This window comes from Humulus lupulus, chromosome 1 (genome assembly GCF_963169125.1).
Source record: "Humulus lupulus chromosome 1, drHumLupu1.1, whole genome shotgun sequence".
NCBI classification, from domain to species: domain Eukaryota; kingdom Viridiplantae; phylum Streptophyta; class Magnoliopsida; order Rosales; family Cannabaceae; genus Humulus; species Humulus lupulus.
In genome coordinates, this window is record NC_084793.1 from 303,447,503 (window position 1) to 303,474,590 (window position 27,088).

Here is a 27,088-nt window from a genome sequence, read left to right on the forward strand (position 1 = left end):
ACATATTCTGATAATGTTATGTTTTCAGATTTTCCACCAATCACAAATTTAACTTTTTAAAACTTAAAAACAATTCACAGACTATAAACCAATCATATATTCAGATATATGTTTTAGTCACAGTATTCAAATTTTCATTTCAGAATAACAGTTTTTAAATCCATTATTTTTTAATCACGAACCAATCAGTGTTAATAGATTTTCTTATATACTCTAATTTGTTATAAAAGAAAGAAAACATGCCCTTGACAATTGTCGTTTCTAGTTTATGATCAAACGACATGTTTATTGATGTTTTTATATGTCGTTTACGATCTTCATTATTTCGACCAAGCTCGTGGTTGTTTCTTGTTGTAGACCAGGAGAGTTGTTTCCTTTCTAGAATCTATTTTTTGGTTTTGTTTTTCGAAGTGAGACTAATCCGCCTTTGAAATTAGTTCCACCAGAAAAATAAAATTAACTAATTAATTAAATTCAAAGGGCAGTTGAATATTGCTAGCTACTATTATTTCTAAGAGCATAAAAAAGAAGAAGAAAATAGAATACAGGGTAGAGTATTGAAAGAGGTTTGATTGCTGTTCTTTTTTGTTTGGGTGGTGAATTCGGTGTTTGGGAGGAGGTCGGTGAAGATCGATCTCCGATACCAGAGATGATAACTCGCTCTAAACTCGTGGAGCAACTCAGAGAATACCAGATCCGATCCCAGCAAAAATTCTCAGCTCTAACTGTCTTCTCTCCCAAACCCAATCCCACTTCAAGGTAATTTTTTGTTTTCAATAATAATTTGTACGTATTGAATTTCTATTCTATATTATTGCAATTTGGTGTTTGAACTCATTAATCTCGATTCAATTTCTCTTTTCTTGCTTTTATTGTACAAGTGTTATTGTTATTGTGTTTGTTAAAGGGGGAGCTATGTTATAACCCATTTCAAGAAATTGGTGCTGCTATGTTTGAGCTGGTTTTGTCATTATTGAATTTTGATTATATATTTGATAAATCGGATACGCTAGCACTTGTTAAGATAAGCTGGAGTTTGCAAATTTGGGGTTTTAGGGTTTTGCGAACCCTGCTCATTGAGTGAATTGAAAATTATATTATTTACTATAACATCTCTACAGACATGGAAGATTTCAACCTTACTTAATTGTGGTTTGACGCTTTCTTTGTTATTGGACGGAGAATTCAATAGTTGACCCTATGGAGTGTTTTCCAAGTAAACCAACAGATACTCCGGCCTGAGCTGGGTCACTCTTTCTACCTCCTAGCTAACCTTATTGGAATATGGCTTTTGGTTTGTTAATAACATTTCGTAAAGACAAGATTTACTGTCACTTCGTAAAATACACCATTGAAAACGTAGTTGTACAAAACCAAGTGTTACCTTGCCATGTGTTCGAAGGTTTGATTGGCAATCATATGTCACCCACACCCCTTCCACTTCCAATATTGAGGTTTAAGGTTCAAATTGTTAGACTATTTTGAAAATGTATGATCATTCAATTACAACCATCAAATAAAATTTAAAATCTATTGACAGGGTAAACAAATTTGTATTGACACTGTTAGGATTATATTGCTATCTGGTTAGTAGGATTGTAAGGGCATATTTGGGATTGTAAATTAGGGAATTAGTCAGTTAAAGGGAAATTATTCTAATATTTGTTAGCTGTACCAACCTCCTAGGATATAAATAGGATATCCCTTACTGACTAGCAACTCCAGTTTATATCTTAGGAGGTTAGATTAGCTATAACACATATTAGAATAATTTCCTTGAACTGACTAGCAACTCCAGTTTATATCTTAGGAGGTTAGTATAGCTATAACAAATACTAGAATAATTTCCTTTAACTGACTAGCAACTCCAGTTTATATCTTAGGAGGTTAGTATAGCTATAACAAATGTTAGAATAATTTCCTTCAACTGTCCAAGTCCTTAATTGACAATCCTTAATATACCCTTAAAATCCTACCATCCAGCTAGCAATATAATCCTAATGGACTCCCATATCATTATTTTGAGCTCAGAATTTCTAGCGGTAATTTCCTTCAGTCTCTAACTGTCTTGCCACAATGTTCCTTCCATACAAAACTTGATGGGGTTGAATTTGATTGAATGATTGCATTACCATGTTCTTAAACAATGGCTTTGTTATTGTTTGTCTTTAATTTTGATTTGAGACTTATCATCTGCAAATTAACTGAATAAAAGACTGATAATGTATTGCAGGTATGACATCACAGTGGCTATCATTTGGGCCTTAGTATTCACCATGCTTGTTGTGTCATCGTATCTGGCCCTGTATTTCAGGCACTTTCGGCTTTCTTTTGCCATCCTATGCTTGGGCGTCTTTCTTCCTTTAAGGCTGAAAATATCTAGGCATACACTGGCTAGAAGGAGTAGGGAGAGGAAACTGTTATTACCCTTGTCCATGTGACCATTGAGAGCAGTAAATTTGCAGCCATATAACTTGGAGAAAGAGGATTAACCGCAGTCTTCAATTCATGTTGAACTTAAATATTTGATGTTTCGGGAGCCTGTGGTACTCATCTCATCTTGGTCAACACTGTCTGTCCTCAATAGATGGTACAGTTCTTTTCCATCTCTTTCACGGAGCATAATATACAGTGAGAATTTTCAAGAGTTCTTTTCCTTCACATGTAAACATAACCCATAAACTCTAGAGGCTACTAACTGTCAAATTTTCTCTCATTAGTTTGTAACTACAAGAAGGTTATACTTAAAAAAGAACTATAGATTGAGTTGTTGAGAATTTTCATGCCAAGGTTGATAACCGGAGGCATCACCAACTTGAAAGTTGATAATAGAATTTTGGACATAAACAAATTAAACCCAACTTTATTTCATTTCTAGATGTCGCGTATCTATGCAGTTATTGAAATGTTTTCCTTAATCCATTTATATCACAATAACTTTTTTTTATCATGGTAACTAATCTATCTACTCTGCACATAGCCAGAGATAATGGTAAATTAGTATACTTGAAGCAAAATTCTGATAGGTCAAATTTAGTTTGTAGGTGTTTTAGTTATATTCATTTATGTATGTAGATGATTAATGTTAGGCATGCACTCATTTTATATACTCAAAATGCACACACAATGATGCCACGTGCATTTTAATTATTTAAATTTACTAATTAAGTTGATTTATGTGTGGTTTAAAAGGCTAATTATTTAAATTTATCAAGTTGAAATCACACTTTTTATGTGGTTTAAAATGCATTACTCAAATGAGATTACTTGAGGATGCAACTAAATAGTAATTATGCTTTCATATGAAGTTGTGGGGTCTTAGTTTTTCTTTGATTTTTAAAACGTAGAAAATAATTTAATGGGTATATGTCGAAATTTTGAAGTTGTTCCTCTGCAAATATTTTGCTCTTATTAAACTCACACTGCTTCATATAGAGATCATATGATGGTTGGTAACTATTATACCATATCCTATTATTCATCTCTTTATCTCTACCACTTGAATAAACTGAGTTTTACCCTATATGGTATTTATTTTGATAAAGAACGTAGGAAAGATTAGTAAAGTGAACACATTCTTTGCTTGTTCTGTCATGGTCCCCTACGGGACCATTTTGTTCTTTTCGCCTCAAACATGACTGGATGCCATGAGCAATGGAAGAAAAAGAAGACAAAAAAACATGAAAATAGAATGAGAAAACTGATGGTTGTGAGTGGCATACAATTGACATGATTGCTCTAATATAATGAGTATATATGGCCCTCCATGTCTTCAAAGTCATATAGGGATCTTTTTCTTTCTTCTTTTTTTTCCTTCTTCCTAATGGATGATAAGATGTGTATGAATAATTTCTATATCATTGGTGCATAACACTGTTTAATTTTCTAGCATCAGAGATATAATGATATATATCCACCATGCTCCATCATTCTTGGCATATTTTCTAGCTAATTCCTCTATGATTCTCCAAATCGCTTACATTAATTTAATGCCTTTGTACCTTTATTTGATTTGATTCCCATTATTCATTCTTCTGCTAATTTAATGCCATTATTCATTCTTCTGCTAATTTAATGCCTTTGAACCTTTATTTGATTTGATTCCCATTATTCATTCTTCTGCTGAGAGAGGCCTTATCTAAGCAAGTGGAATAGCTTATAAAAATAATAGGGTTATAAGATGTTTGTGATTGATTAAGTTGTTGTGTGCTAATGGTAAGTATTAATCATAACATTCTTAAGTTGTTTTCTGGCATGGAAAAAAGGCTTTGATTGTGTGCAAACAAATAAAGATGAAGATAGTGGCTTGTTAAAGCCCCTTTATGGAACATGTCATCCACAAGAAACAGATTTAGCACAATATAAAACAATATATAGAAGCTTAGTGCTTTGAATTTTTTAATTTTTAATATTCTTCCCTTAGAATTTTACTTCATTCTAATATATATTGAGACAACTTAAACCCTATCATTGCTCATAAGAACTATAATTGAGTGTTTCTTTTCCATGAACATAAAAACATTCAACTTACGTAAGACATGAATTCCATCAAATTTGTTTGTATTTAGACCACTAGTCCTAAAAAATTAAATCTGTAGATTCACAAATCTGGCTACCTAGAAGGTCAAATAATATTATGTATGAATGTATGTATGTATGATTCAAAAGAAACATACTCATATAATAACTCTTGATGCTTTTGACATGGAGACCACCTGTCTCTTCTCTCTTTTTCAGGTTAAAGAAGATTATAAAGGGTCAATCATAAATAACTATATACTTGTTTAAAAAGTATTGGATTCTCTCTCTCTCTCTCTCTCTCTCTCTCTCTCTCTCTTTCTAATTTGCAGTTCTTAAAAAATGTAGGTCAGTCTAGTTGTCATAAGATAATTAAACTGATCTTCTCCATTTTTAGCTGACAAGACCAGGCAACACTCATTTGATCAAAGCACAAAAGACCGAAATTATCGGCCAATTGACACTTTAGCACTAAGCTTAAACTAATTTCACACAATTGTTTTGATTTTAGATTAAAGCTATTAATTGCTGTAGCAAAGTATTAATTAAGCATTAGCAAAGTGGGTTGCTAATGTTGGCTTAGCCCCTAACACACACTCATTCTGACCTTAATGCATGAATCCTGGCCATCAAATAATTGGTGGGGGGACCGTATGTTCTGTGCAACATAGCGGAAAGCAGAAGAAAAAAAAAGTTGGGTTACCTTCATCCTTTTGTCTCATGGTCAGAGTTTTTTCTTTTTTTTTTTCTTTCTCTTCTTCTTTATACGATTACTTTTTTCAAGTTTTACAGATTGAAAGTGGAGATTATTAAATCCATTTAATGGTGCTAACTCGAAAGGCCATATATATAGAGAAGTTAATCATGAGAATTGTGTAGTGACACGCAGGAGTATTATTGATGCAATCTAATATCGAGTCTCATTTATTTGTTAAATTTAATAAGTATTATCAGGTATCATTAACCAATTATGAGGTGCCACCTCATGTAATAAACAAATTAATGTACCAAATATCAACATTTCATAATATATCTCACTCTCCCTTTTCTTATTTATAATTTATATTATTATACTTTTTGGTGACTTTGCAGGCATGTAGTATATCTTGATGATGTGTTACACCAAGTTGTTGACCAATGGGGTGGCTTTTAAGATTGATTGTTACTGCATTTGGAGAATTCCATTAGTGCTTTTCATATATATATATATATATATATACCCTTTTCTTTTTTATATTATTCTTCTTCTTTTCATTTTCATAGATTATTCCTTTATGGTATTTTCATAGATTATTCCTATATGTCTTTGCATCAATTCCGCTGACCATAATATAAAGTTATTAAAATCCAATAATGCACAAGTCATATGCTTACTATTTTCCACATCGTGCTTGGAAAAACTATACAACTTATCCCCATGCAAATACGTTTCTTCCTTATAGAATATTCCAAGATTCTAGCTAGTTTGTCATCTGTCTTATTAGATAATTGGAGCATTATTACTATTATGACAAATTAGATGCTTTGTATTATGATAAGGTACACCGAGAGTAAAAAGACAAATATATTGCAAAGAAAGAGACACTCAAATTTGTTCTTTTGCTTTAGGCTAACAAAAAGATAAGAATTTGAAGAACTCTACTAAACTCTATAAATATATATATATATATGTATGTATATATGTAGACACACACACTTCTCATTAGTTGATAAGAGCCAAGAGATCGATCAAGACATGTATACATTATTTGAAACGCCTCTTCTATCTACCCTCTTTAGTCGGTATATAGATATAGATAAAAACCAATTTGAAGGGCATTGATTGATGATATCATAGCCCCACAACGGCCATTAAAAGATCAAACTTATCATCACTTTCCTATTGTATTTGTTCAAACTGGTCCATAAATATCTCAACACCCATACCAAAATGAATCTCATTCTCATTCGACTCACTAAAAGCCACAAAGAAATCATTATTTTTTAGGCAACATGATTCGTCGAGGCCCTCCAAAATCCAATTTTTTTTTTTGCTCAAAATATTATTATTAATTGAGTGAGAGAGAATGATAATAAAGAAAGAGATGGCAAGCGTGCGTTTAAGAGAGATCAGCAAAGAAAGACTAGTCAAAGATTGTAATAATATAGGAAGTGGTGCCCTCAATCCAACAAAGCCAAAATTTGTCATAATTTCTTGTGCAACGACTTAGCTTGAGTCTGACGGTGTGGACTGGTGTGTGGTGTGTGCCTGAAAATTCATTCTTGGAGCATTGCACGGCCACGTTTATTAACCTAAACCCGCGCGTGAGCAATCATTGAGCTTCGCCTTGGTTCGCTCAATCATCATAACCCTTAACGTTGGGACCCTTCTTTGAATTTAAAAAAAAAAACCAACAATAATTTAAAGAAGGTTGATAATATTACGTAAGTTAGAGCACTCTTAATTAATTGATGGTCAATTTTCCTTTTTAGAATACTTTTTTTAAAAACACATTTTTTTTATTTTATCTCTAACTTTTATATTACATCATACATCAATTTTTCTATTTTTTTCTCTATATCATTTAAATATTATATTTTAAAATATTTTCTTTAACTATCAATAATATCATAATATCTTTTAATATTTATAAAATCTATTCTTATATTATATCACATAATTATATTATAATACTACTCATACAAAAAATAACAATAAAAATTTATTAAAAAATGAAATATAATAATATTATAAAATATAAATAAAACTAATTTAGTAGGTATATAAAGAGAAAAAAAAAGAGAAGAGTATATATTTGTGTGTGTAATTTCATGTGTTTGTGAATAATATAAGAGAGAATATAAAAAATTAATATTATATATTTATATAGATGAATAGTGTGTTACAAATATAACTATGTATTATTGATAGATAAATTTTTTTAAAAGATAAAGTATTTATTATAGACTTATTTTAGTATATTTTATTATAATTTTACCTGTTTAATTATTGTAGACACATATTAAGTGTGCTGTTACAATTTTTTTTATATGTAATAAATGCACAGGAAAAAAATGATTGTTGCTTCTAGGAAGTTACTCACTGTTCAGTCAACATAATACATCCAAATTTGGTTCACAACAATAATTCAGTCAATGAGTCGATCTTTTTTCTTTTTTCTTTCCTCTGAATAAGTCAGATAGTAGTGGAAAAGTTTCAGATCTGTTTACGTGTAAAAAGGATATTGTCGAGGTGTCAGTATTATTATTAGTACTATATACTCTTAAAGACTAAGCTTGGAATGTTCAAATAATTTCGAAGGAGAGATCTTTTAATAATGCATGCATGTATGTACTCGATGATCTCGATCCCTAGCTAGCTTGTGAATGAATATTTATATATATATATATATACACACACATATATACATATTATATAACATTATCTGCATGTAATATGTATTATTATTATTATGATTCTACATCGAACGGTTTCCACTTGTCAACTTTGAAACCCATCAATCAATGATCGCAAGGATAAAATTTCTAGCTAGATCACCTAATTTAAACGTTGTTATATATATATAGATATATGTATATATACACACACAAGCACACTTCAACTAACGTAAACACATCCATGAGAAGATTAAATTTAATTAATGAACGTGCTTCAAATTATAATAAAATCCACATGATTATATATATATATGAAATGAATATTATTAATTTTAAATAAAATATATTATAATCAATGACAATATGTACGACAGATCCCAGCTAAACAAGCAAAAATTAGTATATATGTACGAAAGAGAATGAATGGTATATATATTCACACATATATATATATATATGTCTCAATATTATAGTCATGGCCCTCCATGGAGATCTTACACGTATAAGCTTATATATTATGTATATATGTCGGTCAGTGTATGTATTATATATATATATATACATTAGGAAATTCTACAGTGGATGCAATTTTTGCCCATTAAATCGGTAGGGTATTTCTGTTTTTGTTAGTTGAAGAAATTATAATTAAATTTTTTTATATGATGATACTTTGTTATTTGTTATAGTAGGCAACCCAGCTGAATAATTTTGCAGTGCCGACAAACTGAATTCAAAATAATAGTTATACGTGGATATAAAAGTACAAGTACCCGCGCATTTCTCTGTTTGACATCATTGTTAATTATTTAGAATTTTTTGAAAATTGATGGGATGTCTGCTATAACTTCAATATCCACTAATATATATATAAAAAATAATTTATTCATTTGGTATCCTTTATGTTTGTAAAATATTATTCTGGTACCCTTTGTTTTCAATAATGCTAATATGATATCCGTATTTGGAAAATATAGATATTTCATATCATAATTGATAAAATTTTGTCAATATGATCAAACTGTCAGTAGTTATATATAATTTGTAGCTTGTATGATCGAGAGTAATTTGATTAAATTGGTTAAATTCTATTAATTAAATTTGAGTTAAGGGTACTAAATATATACAATTTTAAAATACAGGATACCAAATATGTACGATTTCAAAATATATGGTACAAAATAAACATTATTTGTAAATACAAAATACTAAGATAATACTTTGCAAAAACATAAAATACTAAATAATTATCTATCAAAAAAATATCAAATTATAATTTTTCCACTTGCCGAAGACAAATCCGTCTCCATCGCTAAGGACAAAAGTATCACCCATACTATAAAATTAACTTATATATATATAATATTTGCTTTGTTACAAAGCTTATTTATGTCTTTTCCTTTTCTTTTTTTTTCCACCTAATTAAACTACCAAATGATTAAATATAATGAGAGCTAAGCAGTTGACGAGACATTGAATTCGTCACATAATGTCACTGATCTTCCTCTAACCTATAACTCTCTCTCTCTCTCTCTCATTTCTAATAATTCCACCTAACATTCAATGATTTGCTTTGATCGAACCCGAAGCATGCATTATATATATATAGTTATCAAAATATAAACCTTAATTATTGTATTAAAATTGTTACTTACTTAAAACAAATTTGTTTTGTTATCCATAATAACACAACTTATTATTCTACCAATTTTAATACTTTGATTAATTAATGTTATCAATTGGTGGCATGGGTTGTCAAACTCAAATATCTTCTTTTATCAAAACAAAAAAGTGAATACAATAATTGGTATATACTTAAGTAATAATAATAATCATTAATCTAAACTACAAATCCCCAATTAAAAAAAAGAAGTTAATATGGTAATAACTAATAAAATGTTGAAAAGCTAATTTTGACTATTTTTTTTTTCTTTCTAATCAAGTTGGGCTGTAAAGTAAAGTAAAGTACTTTGGGTGGCATGATCAATAAATATAAATTTCAATATATGGTAAACTAAGTAAGTATAGGTCTTTTCAACCACACGTGTGGTGGAGCCACGTGGAGAGTACCCATTGCAAGCAAATGGTGACAATGATTGGTCATGTTGGTCAGTGGTCACCCCCACCCGCACGAGTGGTTAGGTACAGATCAGATCATGCCTTTATTATATCATCGATGGTCTCTTCTCTTGTGTTTTTGGTTAACCCTAGCTAATCTATATTATTAGTAGGCTTAATTAGCTAATTAATCATATATATCTTTCTTGATTATTACAATGACAGGTTGTTCTGCATTGTGGTTCGTATTGCCATGCCACGTGGACACATCTCAGCCCTTCTGTTCTGTTCTATATATATATCTTTTTCTTTATATATATATAAGATCTCTCTGCCAAAGGATATGAGTATTAATTTCCTTTGTTTAAGAGTGTTGTTAGTGGTTACAAAGAGATATTTTTGAATTAATTTAAAGTTGTGACCACAAATCACGTCGTAATTACAATAATTACAATATTTTATTCTATATATAGTAATTGTGTATATATATTAATGTTAGATTCTATGCTTTAATAAAATATATGTTCTTGTAATACGTATGATACGAAGAGTAGCAAAAATATTTAAATATATATTTATATGGGTAAAGATATATGCACTGAAATATTACAACGTGACAATTTCTTTTACCTAATTATATTCATTTTAGACGTGACTCATTTAAAAAAAAACATAGATAGGGTAATATTTTGGTGTATTTTCACCTTTTAAGAAATTGACAATCATTTGAGTTACATAAATTATTAATTCAAGCTAAACAAATTGACACATCAATACATATAAGTATATTTATTGCAGTTATAAAAGGGAATAAACACCCCTTATATTATTAGAAAAATAAATAAGTCATTTCATAAATTATTTAAGTAAAATCAAGTTTTGAAAGTTTCTCATAATAAGTAACTTGTTTGCATTCGAATTAGTTACTATATATATAGTTAGATGTTTTGTAGTGGAAGATGCAACGTTTCAAACTTAAATAAAAATTAATTATATACTGGCTAGTAATAAGGATATATAGCTAATAATATCTTCATCTGTATATATATATATATAGATTTGTCAAAAATTATCAATTTTTTTTTTTTTTGCCCAAGCTGTTCACCAAATATATACAAGGAGACTGATCTTAATTACTGTTGTTCATCTCTTCCATTTCACTTTGGGCAAAAACCCATGTGGAATTTGGAAAAGACAACTTGGCTCTTCACCAATTCACGTGAACCATAATAATGCTCACACGTGTGAATAATTAATATTACTGAAGAGAAATATGAGTCCAATTAATATGCTTTTTATATATATCACTTGAAAATCCAAATGCTCACATGGTTTTTCCTTGGCTTCAAGGGTCGCTTCTAATATTATTGCAAAAGAACTAATAAAAATGTTATTAAGTTTATCAATCTGAAAAATTAGACAGATCGAGAATCTGACTACTTATTTTACAATAATAAAACTAGCTAAGAAAAATGATTAAAGACAAAACGGTTGTCTTAATATTGATTTGGAATGTATAGACACTTTTTTTTTTTATGTAAAATAATAATAAAATGGATCTAATGTCGTTAATTTAGACGAAAAATATACCGTAATTAATATAATGAATCTGCATTATAAATAATGTGTATACTATTAATTTGTCCAACTTTATTCTATATAGTTCTAAAGTGAATATAGAGTTTTTTTTTCTTCCAAATATTAAACATGTAAGACAATTTTTATTTCGATCTACTTTATTTATTTATATTAGGCAAACAAAACAAAAAATGTTCAATTAGAAATTTGCTATAATCCATATGTCTTTTCTATCTATATAAAAAGTATGTAGATAACATAAATTTGTTGTTTTAACAGTTTTTTATTATTTTAATATTAACCAGAATATTTTTATATTTAACAATAATTTGTAAACATCACTTAAACTTAAATAAAATAAAATAAATAATTAAAATATGATATTTTTGAGATATTTTACAATAATAATTATTTAAAAATGATAAATCATTAAACAAATTAAAATATGATATTTTTGAGATATTTTACCATGATAATTATTTAAAAATAATAAAATCATACATTTTATTTATTAAATAAAATTTAATTAAACTTAAACTCACTTATTAAAATAATATCATATTGAACATATAATACAATCTACTGTGAATTAGCAACAAATTAAAACGAATCAAATCTAAACTTATCGGTCCAATTAGATATAAGCTCATCGGCCTTTCATTATTAAAGATCGAAACTTTAATTAAATCAAACTAGTTTTAGTAGTTCTATAGAATACATAGTTAATATCATCATGTCAATAAAAAAAGGAAGATAAATTAAATTAATCCAAACAAGCCAAAACTACAGAAGAAAATTTCAAAGAAATAATACTTTTTTTAATCCCTTAAACATATATGGACTCTTAAGAAAGCAAAGTGTGTATGACTGAATAATATTGATTCATTGAATAAATCAGCTGTACAATGGTTATATATATAGCAGATTACAATTGTAACTAATCTCTAACAGAATAACAATCTAACAGCTGTACAAAACAGAATACTAACAGACCAAAACTAATCATAACTAACTTAGGCTCTAATACTCCCCCTCAAACTGAGAGTGGATAAGGACAGCACTCGAAGTTTGTCTCTGAGAAGTAAGAATCGAGAGGGTGAAAGAGCTTTAGTCAGTATATCTGCAACTTGGTCATGAGCTGGAGTGTGCTTAACAACAATAGACTTGTTCAGCACCTTTTCACGCACAAAGTAGAGGTCCAGTTCGATGTGCTTGGTCCTAGCATGAAGAAAAGGATTCGCGGACATCAAAACGGTACTCAAGTTGTCACACCAGATTGTAGGAGGCCGAGAAAGATGGAGACACAATTCAGACAGTAAGGACTGGATCCAAGTAACCTCCGCAGTGACGTGAGCAAGACTCCGATATTCTGCTTCTGTGCTAGACCTCGAGACAATTCGTTGTTTCTTAGATGACCACAAAACAAGATTTGGACCAAGATAAACACATAGACCAGAGGTGGACCTCCTATCATCAGGATCCGATGCCCAATCAGCATCACAGAATGCTGTCAAAGACAGATCAGAACATGGCTGGAAATGAAGGCCGAAATCAAGAGTACCTTTGAGATAGTGTAGAATTCTTTTGACTGTCTTCCAATGAGATTCAAGAGGAGTGTGCATGAACTGTGATACACGGTTGACAGCAAAAGAAATTTCTGGTCTAGTGATTGTGGCATATTGTAAGGCACCTACTAGGCTTCGATCATGATGAGGATCTTGAATGGGATCACTCCCAAAAGCTGAAAGTTTTTCACCACCTGTCATAGGTGTGGGCAGAGAATTTGCAAACTGAAGTTTAGCCTTGACTAAGACATCAGTAATGTACTTATTTTGACATAGATGTATCCCAGCTGATGTATGTTCGACTTGGACTCCAAAAAAATAATGAAGCTCCCCTAGATCTTTTAAAGCAAATGCCTTGTGAAGATCTGAAACTAGTTGTTTGACAGCAGTGATGGAGCTCCCTGTAATGAGAATATCATCTACATATACTAAAATATATGTAGTATGAAGATTAGTCTGTCTAATAAACAATGAATTATCAGCTTTAGAACAAATGAATCCACATCCAAAAAGGGCAGACTTGAGCTTGTCAAACCAAGCCCTTGGAGCTTGCCGTAAGCCATACAAAGCCTTATTAAGTTTGCAAACCAAACCAGCAGCTGTAGGATCTTCAAAACCCTGTGGTTGTGTCATGTAAACCTCTTCGTGCAACTCACCATTAAGGAACGCATTATTTACATCTAATTGCTTCAATAACCAGCCTTTAGACAAGGCAATAGTAAGAATAATGCGAATTGTAGTAGGCTTTGTAACCAGGCTAAAAGTTTCAGTAAAATCAAAACCATACCTTTGATTATAGCCCTTTGCAACTAATCTGGCCTTGTGTTTCAAGAGAGACCCATCAGGATTTTCTTTCAACTTAAAAACCCACTTGCAGCCTATTGCTCTTCGGCCTGGAGGAAGGGAAACTAAAGTCCATGTCTGATTGTTTTTAAGAGCATTAATCTCTTCTTGCATTGCATTTTTCCAATCCTTATGAGTAAGAGCTTCGGCTACAGTAAGTGGTTCCTTGGAAGCAATAAACACTTTGGGTTTGTACACACCTGCCTTGGCTCTTGTAGTCATCGCATGAGTGTTAGAAGCACTTGGTAAAGATGATGCAGGTAAGACAACTGAGGAAATGGGTGGCTGTATAAAAGGAGGGCAGGAATAGGTGGAAGGAAAATGAGAAGTGGATGGCTGAGACAAAGAAGATATAGGGTCCAATGTGGGAAGAACAATTGGTGAATGGGAGGGAATAGTGGGAGGACATGAAGGAGATGTGGTGGAAGAAGTTGCGGGTGGCGTGAGATGTGAAGAAACAGTAGGAATGAAACTAGAAGTGGTGCAATGTGAAGTGGAAGGAGAAGTGGTAGAAGAGAATGACAAAGCAGAATATGGAAAAGAAAACTCATCAAAAAGAACATCACGAGAAATGTATATTCTACCTGTCGAAGATAGACACTTGTAGCCTTTGTGATTTAGGCTATAGCCAAGAAAAGTGCACTGAGTGGATCTGAAATCAAGCTTGTTAGCATTAAAAGGACGAGTATTAGGAAAACAAGAGCAACCAAAAACTTTTAGTTGTGAGTAGTCGGGGTCTTTGTGAAAAAGGAGATTGAAAGGAGTAGAGTTACCTATGGTTTGTGAGGGTAACCGATTGATTAGGAAAGCTGAGGCTCGAACAGCCTCATCCCAAAACTTAAGAGGCATGGAAGCATTAGCTAACAAGGTTAAGGATGTCTCAATGAGATGTCTATGTTTCCTCTCAGCCAAGCCATTTTGTTCATGTGTAGTGGGGCAAGAAATTCTATGTTGGATACCATTTTGGATGAGATATTTTTTAAATCCTTGGTATTCTCCCCCCCAGTCGGATTGAATGACCTTAATGGGACAGTTAAATTGTTTTTCCACTTGAGTTCTAAAGTTAATAAATGTTTGAAAAGCTTCAGATTTATTTTTCAAGAGATATACCCAAGTGTATCTAGAATAGGCATCAATAAAATGAATATAATACTTATATCCATTGAATGAGTGTGTTGGTGAGGGTCCCCATAGATCAGAGTGTATTAATTGTAAGGGAGAATGATATTTTGCATCTGAACTTGGAAAAGGGAACTTATGAATCTTCCCTTTACAGCAAGCATTACAAAAATCATGAACAGTTTTATTACTATGAGCAATATTACACTTGTTGAGAATAGTTTTGACAACCCTTGAGGAAGGGTGTCCAAGGCGATTATGCCATAGACGAAAAATTGAACAAGAAGTATTATTACAGGTGCTCAACTGAGTATTATTGACAGATTCAGTATTAGAAGAAAAAACAGAGGACAAGGAAGTTTGAGGAGGAACGAAATGCATGGTGGAAGGATGAAACACATACAGCCCCTTATGTAGTGTTCCGTGCATCACCACCTGCTTGGAATCCTGAGCTTTGACAAGACAGTAATCAGGAAAGAATTCGAAATAAACATTGTTATCCCGAGCAAATTGAGAAACACTGATTAAGTTTTTGGTTATTTTAGGAACATGCAACAACCTATTTAGGACAAGAGATTGAGAAGTGAAAGGAGTGGAAAAACTTGTCTTACCAACATTATGAATATTCAAGCCACCTCCATCACCCATATGAATCTTTTCCGAGCCAAAATAGTCAACCTTCTCCATCAAATTCTTTTCATTAGCTGTACAGTGACTGGTAGCTCCGGAATCTGGATACCAGGCCATATCAGTAACAGAATCTGCAGTGGCAATGTTAGCAGATGGTTTGTCAATATTTGCAGCCCTTACTCCTGGAAAATCTGTGTTGAAACGCTGATAGCAGCGAGCAGAAACATGGCCCGGTCGTGAACAAAGTTGACAGATAGGTCGAGAGGAGAAGGTGCCATGATTATTATTGGGCCTGCCAGGAGGTGAACTGGAGGGAAAGTTAGGACGAGAATTAGCAGCGTACGGGTTCCACAAGCCTCGACCAGTGCTGTTATTTGGAACAAAATTACTATTGCTAGAAAAATTCGAAGCAGAAGACATAGATCGATTAGAACCATGAGAAGCATTATTGGAGTATCCGCCTCTTCCTTTGTAACCACGATACTGAGCAAGATTGACAGAATCAAGCTCTGGAGTTTGACGCTCCATTCTATGTTCTTGAGAGAGTAGAAGAGACTCAATCTCTGCAACCGTATAGGGCTGGGAACGGGAATTAACAGAGATGATGAAGGTATCATATTCAGAGGGTAAACCTTTGAAAATAGCTGCAATATGCTCTTTGGCTGAGACGTTGTGACCAATAGAGCCAAGTTGTTATACCCAGATTTCGAGCCATAGTAAATATGACCTCGAAAGCTGAGTTCGCATTAAATGGTCTCGTGAGGGTTAGGGTATGCTCTACGATTGTAAACCGAGCCTGCAAAGTATGATACATGACCTCGAATGTACTGACCTCGAAATGATCTCGATCTCGAAAGATAGCTCTGAGAGCCCCTCATCTTCGGGAACAACTTCGGAGCAGGGATATTGAGCTCGATGTACTATCTCGAAAGCAATGTTAGCTCGGGAGATGTCAGTGGCTCGCACAATGACGTGAAACCTGAGATGCTGAAGCCTTGGAGATACGCTATGACCACCTTGAATATCTACAAGTATTGTAAGCATGAGATGTAATCCTCATTTATTGATATAAATCCCCAAGAATCGTGGGATATTATTTAGTCAGTTATGCGTTTCCTGATCTATGGGGAACGTTTCCTTATATATCTGATTATTGGCATTTAAAGCCATTTATTTTTATTCACAAAAGAGTAACTACCCAAAATATGTGGGATAGTATTCTGCGTCCTTCTCTATAAATAGAGAAGCCATGCACCATTGTAAAGGACCGAATTTCTGATTCTTGAGAGAAAACTCTGGAGAATTCATGCTAAAGAATTGTTCAGAGATAATCTTGAGATTAATAACAGAGACTCGTGGACTAGGCAGATTTAACTGTTGAACCACGTAAAAAACCGTGTTTGATTCGTTTGTTTATTTTTGGCCATTGTCTTAAATTGTTTACGTGCTCTCTTCTTTTATCTGTTGACGAAAAACGGCGTCAACAGTTTGGTGCTTTCATTGAGAGCCTCAAGCATCCATCCCGGAGAGATTCATGGCTGCAAACAATCAGAACACTCCTGAAGGAAATTACCCAAGGCGTCCTGGAAAACAACCAATGGAGAACCCGGACGCTGAAGAAAGGAGTGGGTCCTCTGATTCCCGGGGACCACCTCCACAACCAAGGGATGAGGACATGTACTATAACCCTGAGCGTTATGTCCATATTGTAGAATTGGAGAATCGGCAGCTGAAACAGCTGCTGGCAGATGCCAACAAACGTAACGAGGAGTTGACTAGGATAGCCGCGGAGGCGCAGGTGGCTCAGCCCCCGCTTCCGCGCGAAGACCAAGTCCCTCCTCCAAGGGACGTGCACGTTCCTCCCCGGAGGCCCCGTGGACGTCCACGAAAAAATGCTGCCACAAGGAGGCCAGCACAACCTCCAGCACCAACAGAGCCATCTGCTCCTTCTAGGCCTCAGAGGAGTACCCGAGCTCGGGTCCCGCCTAATCCACCTGTGGGAGTGCCTGCAGGAACTGAGAACAACCGAGCTCCTGCCGAGGCTCGGACTCAGGTTCCTGGTAGTGCACCGAACGCAACTGGCCCGTCTCGGGCAAATTCTGGACCCTCCAGGCCGAGGCAAGGAAGACAACCATCGTCACCTATACGGTTTCCTCCGTCTCCCATAAGATATCCTTCACCTCCCCGCAGAAACGCTCAACCTGGTCGAGATCAGGATCAAGGGCGTACAGGGGAAAGACAAGGAAACAGGGAGACGTTCCAGGGGCGGAAAGGCGCGCCATTCGAGAGAAGTCAGACGTCCCGATCTCGCACTGCAGAGACGAGGCGACGTAGAAAGGATCCACCACGAAATGACCGATCGATGAGTTTCACCAGTGATGAGTCTGGAGAAACTAGGTCTGTCAGTAAACACGACCGGGGTCGTAAAAATACTGGAAATCACAAGAGCCATCCCGACCTGCGCAATCATCTGAATCAGAGCAGGGGAAAGGGAGATCAGACAAACCCGGATCTTAGGAATCATCTGAACGGGCGTAGAGATCCCTCACGGAGACGCGAGCCTGGGATCGTGATTAACGACTGTCAATTCCAAACACCGCCTAAGGACCCAGTACAAGAAAGGATTGATCAGCTCGAAAAAGCCTTTAGGCTTTTGAAGAATGAGCGAGGAAACGGTCGATATGAGGACTCTGATGAGTAGCTCGAGCCGTTTGCTCCCAATATTTCTAACACTCAGTTCCCCCAAGGGTTCCGGATTCCTCACGTCCCCGCGTTTGAAGGAAAAACCGACCCATGCAGCCACCTGAGTACATTCAACACTATCATGAGAGCTAGTAACGTGGGTTACGAGCTCAGATGTATGTTGTTTCCGACATCATTGGCCGGACCTGCCAAGAGTTGGTTCGAGAAGTACAAGAGACATTCTATAACTTCGTGGGATCAATTGTCTAGGGACTTCAAGAAGCAGTTCCGAGCTATGATGGGAGTCAGACCCGAAGCATCCACTTTGACTAACGTCCGACAACAACCGGGCGAAACACTGAAGAGCTACCTGACAAGATTTAATCTAGAGGTCGCCCGAGCTCGTGACGTGGATGACAGCGAGCACTTGATGGCCATTCGAGCTGGTGTTTTACCCGGGAGTGCCCTTTGGGATGACATGCAAGGGAAACCGGTGAGGTCGATAAGCGAGTTTAACAGACGGGCGCAGAAATTTGTCAATGTAGAGGAAGCGAGGTCAACACTCAAGGCGACCTCGCAGACCGAAACTACAACGATAAACATTAACTCCGCCTCAACCTCGGTTGACCCAGTAGTTACACAGCCTACCTCGGAGAATCCTTCCAAGAGGAAAAAGAGCGAGGGAAATAATCCCGAGGCTGATGGAGGAAAGAAGAAAAAAGGAGAAAGGTATTTCTCCGTATATAAAGTGCATACCGAGCTCAACGAGTCTCGGGAAAACATATACCTGGCTAATGAAAACCAGGTCCCCTTCAGGCGTCCGGACCCTATGAGGAATCAAAAGTCCAAGAGGGACTCCAGCAAGTATTGTCAATTTCATAGGGACACCGGCCACACAACTGATGAGTGCCGACAGCTGAAGGACGAGATCGAAGGATTGATCTCGAGAGGTTATTTCCGGCAGTATGTCAAAAACCAGAATACTGGACAGGCTACTGCCAGCCAGAGAGTAGCCGCGCTTCCGGCATCGCAGAATAATAACTCCCGATCTCGGGATGAAGACAGGCCTCCGCCGATAGATGGAGATGACGTAATAACCATCTCGGGAGGTCCTCATCTCGCAGGAGGGGGCAGAAATGCTCAAAAACGATATGTGAATGAGCTGAAGACAGGGGACGGATCTCCATACGAACCCGAACCAAGGGCACCAAAAAGCCAAAGGGTTGAGACTCAGCCTATAACCTTCACCGAGGAGGATGCCTCCCATGTCCAGTTCCCCCATCATGATCCACTCGTCATCACCCTACAGCTTGCCAACAAAAGAGTGCGCCGAGTTCTCATAGACAATGGGAGCTCAGTTAACATTCTTTATAAAGCGACACTAGAGAAAATGGGACTCTCCCTTCGCGACCTGAAGGCTTGTGCAACCACTTTGTACGGCTTTTCTGGAGAAGGAACCGCCTGTATGGGGTCCATTGAACTCCCTGTGACCTTGGGAGACTATCCAGTCTCGGTAACCAAGATGATGGAGTTCGTGGTGGTAGAGTTACCATCTGCCTACAATGTACTGCTCGGGAGACCCGCCCTGGTCGGGCTGGGGGCAGTTTCATCTGTAAGACATCTAGCCCTTAAGTTTCCAACTCCAAGCGGGGTCGGAACATTGAAAGGAGATCAATTGGCAGGAAGGGAGTGCTACAGCATTTCCTTAAGGGGAAAGAAACAAACAAGCGCGCAAGCACTCGTTGTCATACAGAATAAAGATGGGACAGTTTTAAAAATTGATGAGGAGATCGATCCAAGGATTGAGGAGAAGGTCGACCTCCAACCTTTGGAAGAGCTCGAAGAGGTTCAGCTCGAGGAGGCTGATCCCTCAAAGAAAGTGAAGGTCGGGAAACACCTCCAAGACGAATCAAAATAGCAATTAATTTGCTTTCTGAAGAAAAACCAAGATGTCTTCGCGTGGTCACACTCTGACATGGTGGGAATAAGCCCTAATGTAGCGAGCCACGCATTGAATATAGACAAAAGCTTTCCCCCGAAGCAGCAAAAGCGAAGGCAGCTGGATGAAGACAGAAAGAAAGCACTAAAGGAGGAGGTAGACAGGCTGAAAACAAATAATTTCATAAGGGACGCTTTTTACCCGGACTGGGTGGCCAATCCAGTGTTAGTCCCGAAACCCAATGGGACGTGGAGAACGTGCATTGACTACTCAGACCTCAACAAGGCCTGCCCGAAAGACTGTTTTCCCCTGCCGAGAATTGACCAGCTCGTAGACGCCACGGCGGGGCATGGTCTGATGTCGTTCATGGATGCTTATTCTGGGTATAACCAGATTCCCATGCATGCCCCCGACCAAGAACATACGAGCTTCATCACAGACAAGGGGCTCTACTGCTACAATGTCATGCCATTCGGACTCAAGAATGCCGGAGCCACGTACCAGCGGCTCGTAAACATGATGTTCTCAGAGCAAATTGGGAACAACATGGAAGTTTATGTTGATGACATGCTTGTAAAGTCTCAACTTAACAAAAACCATGTTGATGACCTCGAAGAGTGCTTTGGCGTGCTCAGAAAGTACAACATGAAGTTGAATCCTTAGAAGTGCACTTTTGGGGTGTCTTCAGGGAAATTTCTGGGTTTCATTGTCAACTCTCGTGGAATCGAGGCTAATCCCGATAAAATAAAGGCCCTGATCGATATGCCTTCACCTCGGAAGCATAAAGATGTTCAAAGCTTGACTGGCAGGATGGCAGCTCTGGGCAGGTTCATTTCGAAGTCAACGGACCGCGGTCTCCCATTCTTCAACTTATTGAAAGGAAGTAAAAAGTTCGAATGGACAGATGAGTGCGAGCTAGCCTTTCAAGAGCTCAAAAGGCACTTAGCCGAACCACCCATCCTATCGAAGCCTGAGACGAGAGAAGTACTGTTCTTATACCTCTCAACAACCGAACACGCGATAAGCGCGGTGCTCGTCCGAGAGGAAGAGAGAATATAGAAACCCGTCTACTACATCAGTAAAAGATTACTGGGGGCAGAGTCAAGGTATCCACTGATGGAGAAGCTCGCCCTCAGTCTGATCCACTCATCTCGAAAGCTCCGCCCTTACTTTCAGGCACATCCTATCCATGTACTGACAGATCAACCACTAAGGCAAGTCTTGTCCAAACCAGAGGCATCTGGTCGACACCTTAAGTGGGCTGTTGAGCTCGGACAATTCGAGATCACCTACCATCCGAGAACAACCATTAAGGCACAAGCGTTGGCAGATTTTATAGTGGAGTGCACCGGTACAGCCGACGACGAGGTAACAACCACGGCCCACGAGCTGTGGAAACTTTACGTCGACGGGTCGTCAAATGAAAATGGAGCGGGGGCAGGAGTTATTCTGATCACTCCTACAGGGAGCAGATTTCACTCTGCTTTAAAGTTCGGCTTTAAAGCATCTAATAATGAAGCTGAGTATGAAGCTTTACTTGCGGGACTACGAATAGCAAAGGAGCTCAAGGCCAAAGCTATACATTGCTACAGTGACTCCCAGCTCGTAGTTAATCAAATCTTGGGAGAGTACCAGGCTCGTGGCACAAAAATGGCAGCTTATCTGGGGAAGGCAAAATTCGCATTGGAGTTTTTTGAGTTTTATGCAATCGAACAGGTTCCCCGAGAACAAAACTCAAACGCAGATGCCTTAGCTCGCCTCGCCACCTCCGCCGAAAATGAGGAGCTAAATGTCGTACCCGTAGAGCACCTGCCAGCGCCCAGCATTACTGAGCCTGACGAGGAAGATGTGTGTATGGTCGAGACAGAGCCGACCTGGATGAGCCCGATAGTTGAGTACCTCGAAAATGGAATTCTTCCAAAAGATCGAAATCAGGCTCGGAAACTAATGTATCAACTTCCCCGTTACACCATCCTGAACGGAAGGCTATACAGAAGGGGGTATTCCATGCCATTGCTCAGATGTGTAACTCCTCCCGAGGCAAAGAAGATTATTGAAGAAATTCATGAAGGGTTCTGCGGAGACCATACCGAGGGGCATAGCCTGTCCAAGAAGATTATACGCCAAGGATATTTCTGGCCAACCATTAAAACAGATTCTTTTGAGTTCGTGAAAAAGTGCGACAAGTGCCAGAGATTCGCCACGATACCCCGAGCTCCACCTTCCGAACTAACCATGTTGACATCCCCATGGCCTTTTGCGGTATGGGGCATCGACCTCATAGGCTCACTCCCAACTGGCAAAGGAGGAGTAAAATATGCTGTGGTCGCAGTTGATTACTTCACATAATGGACGGAGGCTGAACCATTGGCGACCATAACTTCGAAGAAGATCCTAGATTTCGTGGTAAAAAACATCGTATGCCGATATGGAGTGCCAAGAAAGATTGTGTCTGACAACGGAACCCAGTTTGATTGCGACTTATTTACCAACTTTTGTAACAAGAACGGTATAATAAAGATCTTTTCGTCAGTAGCTCACCCTCAGGCGAACGGTCAGGTCGAAGCCGTTAATAAAACTCTCAAGAGTTCCTTGAAGAAAAAGTTGGAAGAAGCAAAGGGACGATGGCCTGAGGAATTACCCCAAGTCCTTTGGGGATATAGAACTACAGCTCGGACATCAACTGGGCATACCCCGTTTTCTCTAGCATACGGCTGCGAGGAAATGTTGCCCATTGAGGTCGAAATTCCAACGATTCGAACTCAGACTTACGACCAAAGTTCCAATCATACTCAGCTCGAAGAAACCCTAGACTTGATCGAAGAAAAAAGGGAAGAGGCTCAGCTGAAAAATGCTGCTTACCAGCAACGGACCACGAGATATTTCAATAAGAGGGTTCGAGACCGAAAGTTCGAAGTGGGAGACCTGATTTTGAGACGAGTATTCTTAGCAACCCGAGATCCAGCAGCTGGGGTGCTCGGGCCGAACTGGGAAGGACCATACCAGATAGAGTCAATCATCCGACCGGGCGTATACAAACTTGCGAGATTAGATGGGAGCCTGATACCTCGAGCATGGAATGGCGAACACCTTAGACCATACTATCAATAGTGTAGAAAGTGTCGCCTGTAACCATGATTTTCCGTATTTAGTGTGTTTTTGAATTTCAAATAAAGGGTCTACTTTGTTTCACATGTAATTTATTTTTATTTTTGCAATCTCTCTTAATTTAATAACCTATTATCACACTCATAGGATATTAAGGGGGCATCATTGGTATACATACCACCAGCTTAAAAAATAAAAAATATACATAAAGTACTTGGATATAACCAAGTACGCGATGTTAGATAGTTCGGACAGTTCGGACATAACCGAATTATCAAACACAAAGTATTTGGACATGAACAAATGCGCGAGCTTAGATAGTTCGGATATAACCGAACCATCGCGAGCTTAGATAGTTCGGATATAACCGAACCATCAAAACCTAGATATCTGGAGTTAACCAGATGTGTAGACACAACAGGTTTGGAACAAGCCAGCCAAATTATCGATCGATGACAAATGGGAGCCTAAACCTATTGCGAGATAAGTCAAAGTCGAGGCTGGAATATCTTAGAAATATAGTTTCGAACTCTTAACCTCGGAGCTAAAATACTGAGGATGAGGAAAAGTAACTAAAAAAAAAAAAAAAAAAAAAAAGAGATATAACCAAATCATTCATATTACATACCATATAAGTACTTTCGAGTTCATGGTTGGAGTAATATCCGACCTTGATAAATAACGAGGTCGGAAACGGATAATCCGAATAAACTATGCATGAATGCATCGAACTTCGAGCTTAAAATCCAAACTATGTTTGTATGCATAAATAAACATAAACGAGTTCATCAATTATAAGAATGTGCAAAATATTTCGAGCCAAGAAATGTAAAGCATGTAAAAAATTAAAATAGTTAAAGAAATTGTATCAGCCCCATGGGCGTAATTCACAATAATTACATAAGAGGACGCAGCCCCAATGACTGATCTTCTCGAGGTCAGACTCAATGAAGAGGAGTCTCCTTGGCCTTCTCAGCGGCACCGGACCCCTCAGGATGAATAGCATGACTATCCTCCTGAGCTCCCTCCGAAACGGTACTCGGAGCAGCTTTATCCTTCTCGAGCTGCTCAGCCTCTTCCTTCTCGAGTCGAGTATTCCATCGTTCGAGGAAGGACGCCTCGAGGGGACCCAAAAAACTGGTGTCCAGTTCTTCGTTATAAGCCCACATCCGGTACATGGCTGAATCAACCGCCGTTTCCTTCTTTTCTTTGAACTCGGCAGTAAGGCGGGTTTTGATATCCTCCATAAGGTCGAGGGTGACGGCCTTGTCTTCCTCGAGCTTCTTATTGGTCTCCCGGAGCTGGATGTTATCTTTCTTTTGCTCCTCGAGTTCGTTTTTCAGCTTTCCGAGCTCCTTGGCCATTTCCTCACGCTCCTTAACCACTGCCTCGAGCTTAATGTTCGCCGCCTTCAGGTCATCATTCGCTCTAAGGTGGAGGTCCCTCTCCTCTTGGGCGAGGGTCCTGCTCGAATGGACCTCGTTGTTCAGCTCGTAATTGAGTTGGGCAGTGAAAGCAAGAGCCTGAAAAAAGGAAGAAACCATCTTTAGCCTCGAGACAGTATGGATGTAAGCAAAGGGAATATAGGATACTTACCGCGGCAGTGTGCTCGATACTCTTCTCGTACAGGACAGTGCGGTCCCGAGTGCCAGTTAGACACTGCCACTGAGGAGCCTCGAAATTGCCGTAGCTCTGGCCGATCCGGGACATTACATCCGAGATCAGCGTAGATCCGTGAGGACCGGCAGCATTATCCACCACATACGAATCCATATGGGTGGAGATGGTTAGCTTCTGAGCTCGGGAAGCAGAAGGTCTTTTGGCGAGCTGGGTAGAAGGTATTTGACCCGCCACAGGAGGTTGGGATTCGGCCACGGCAGCGATACCGGTCTGCGAGGCCGGCGCCACCACAGAGACGACGGCCTGCGAGGGTGGTATCGTCGTGGGGGCGTTAGTCTGGCCAGTCGACGCAGCAGCAGAGCTCGAAGCTGGCGGGGGAGGAGGAGGCGTTTTCCTAGATTTCTTGGAGCCTTTCCCAGGCTGGCTGGTTTTCAGTCCCCCTGACCTGGGGCGTTTGCTCCTCTTGGCACCCGCATTGTCGATAAGGGCATCGAGGTCGGAGTCCATATCGCCTGCACAAGTCATCACAGTGAGTCAGTAAAAGAGATAAGTTACTTCAACACTATATATAGAGTGGTGGAAGAAAAAACCTAACTGGAACTTTTCCCCGAGCTTGAGATTGGGGACCATGAAATTCCCCCGTCTTCAGAAGAGGCGGGGGGAGGGCCTTCCCTATAAGTTGGTGATAACCTCGAAAGGTCCCTATAATCATTGGTCCCATACTGCACAGCTATCCCATTCCACATCTCGTCCGTGGTATACATAGTGTCGTATTTCCCGAGCCCACTATCAAACCTATGGACACAGTCATCTACCCAACTCCATATGTAGAAGTGGTATCTATCCTGTGGGCACGAGACTAGTCTATTGGGCCTGTGTTTTAATAAAGTGGGGGACCACATTCGCAAAGTAGGAAGGGTTTTACCTCCATCGGAGTCCGAGCTCGAGGCTTCGTCATTGGCCTCATTTCCCGACCGCGGACTTCTCGAGCGAATTGGGAGAGATGCTTTCCTTTCCCTCCTCGGAGGAAGGATGCCTGTGGGCAGAGGCACTTCCTCCCAGCGTTCATATTTTTTACTGGACCAGTCAGAGGTTGACTGGCCCTGTCCCAACAAGCCACAAGCTCGAAGCTTGTCCTCATGTAGCAGAAATGAGAGAGACCTCCTGCCATAAGGGAGTCGGAGCAGGCTCTCTCTGTGCTCCTTCATTGTCTCGTCAGGGGTGGGACGCTGAAAGTTAGGTGAAAGGCGAGATACACTTCAACTAAACATGGATTCAAGGGCTAAAGATTCGAGCTCAAAAATAGAAAGTAACGAGAATACTTACGAATTCGCCTAAACGAACGATGTCGAGACGGGAACAGACCGTCTGTCCAGAAAAAAGCCCTCTTGAAGTCAGGGGGATGGTTCGGAAGGTCTTCAAAGATTTTTGTCTCTTTGGGGTAGCTCGAAAGATAGTAGAAACCATCTCCTCCCCGAGCTCGGGAGGGATTACTCTTCAAGGAAAAGAGATATAAAATCTCTTGGGGTGAAGGTCTTGTCCACCCTTGCTCATGAAACAAGGACCTCAGGGCAGACAGCACCCTGTATGAATTGGTGTTGAGTTGGAATGGAGCCAACCCAACAAAATCGATGAAGTCTCTGAAAAAGGACTTCAGGGGCAACAAAGCTCCTGCCCTTAGGTGTTCTTGGCTCCAGGCCGCGTATTTCACACTGGAATCGCGGCCCCCAGGAGCGAAGCAGCTCCGTTCTTGCCTTGTCGGAGCTCGACAGTTCAGTGTGTCCAACGAGCTAAGGCCATGAAGGGCCAGGATGTCAGTTATCTGGTCGGAGGTGGTAACCGAGCTCTGGTAGAACTCGGCTTCAAACATCTCCCTCCTAGGCTGCGAAGACGAAGGCTCCGCCATTAAGGAAAACTGAAGTTCCCCCGGGTGGTATGCTACCGTGACTTTTAACGCGGGGTCGAGGGGAACTGGCCTAGGTCCGGGGTTAGGCTCCGGATAGATGGCTTCCCGAAGGACCTTTCTCTTCTTTTCGATGACCTCGTCAATCTG

The 27,088-nt window shown here is 38.3% G+C and overlaps 1 protein-coding gene across 1 annotated transcript; it reads left to right on the top strand.

The window, feature by feature from the left end:
* Positions 1 to 355: 355 nt before the first annotated feature.
* Positions 356 to 2,871, top strand: LOC133812615 (uncharacterized). Its single transcript, XM_062246402.1, has 2 exons — positions 356 to 759; positions 2,234 to 2,871. The coding sequence occupies exons 1-2, from the start codon at positions 650 to 652 to the stop codon at positions 2,439 to 2,441; spliced, it is 318 nt and encodes a 105-aa protein (XP_062102386.1). The 5' UTR covers positions 356 to 649; the 3' UTR covers positions 2,442 to 2,871.
* Positions 2,872 to 27,088: the final 24,217 nt, after the last annotated feature.

Excerpts from the sequence above, each read along its gene's own strand:
- LOC133812615 (XM_062246402.1), top strand. The coding sequence starts at position 650 with ATGATAACTCGCTCTAAACTCGTGGAGCAACTCAGAGAATACCAGATC. Across the intron at positions 760-2,233 it reads AAACCCAATCCCACTTCAAG|GTATGACATCACAGTGGCTA; the intron begins GTAATTTTTTGT and ends AATGTATTGCAG.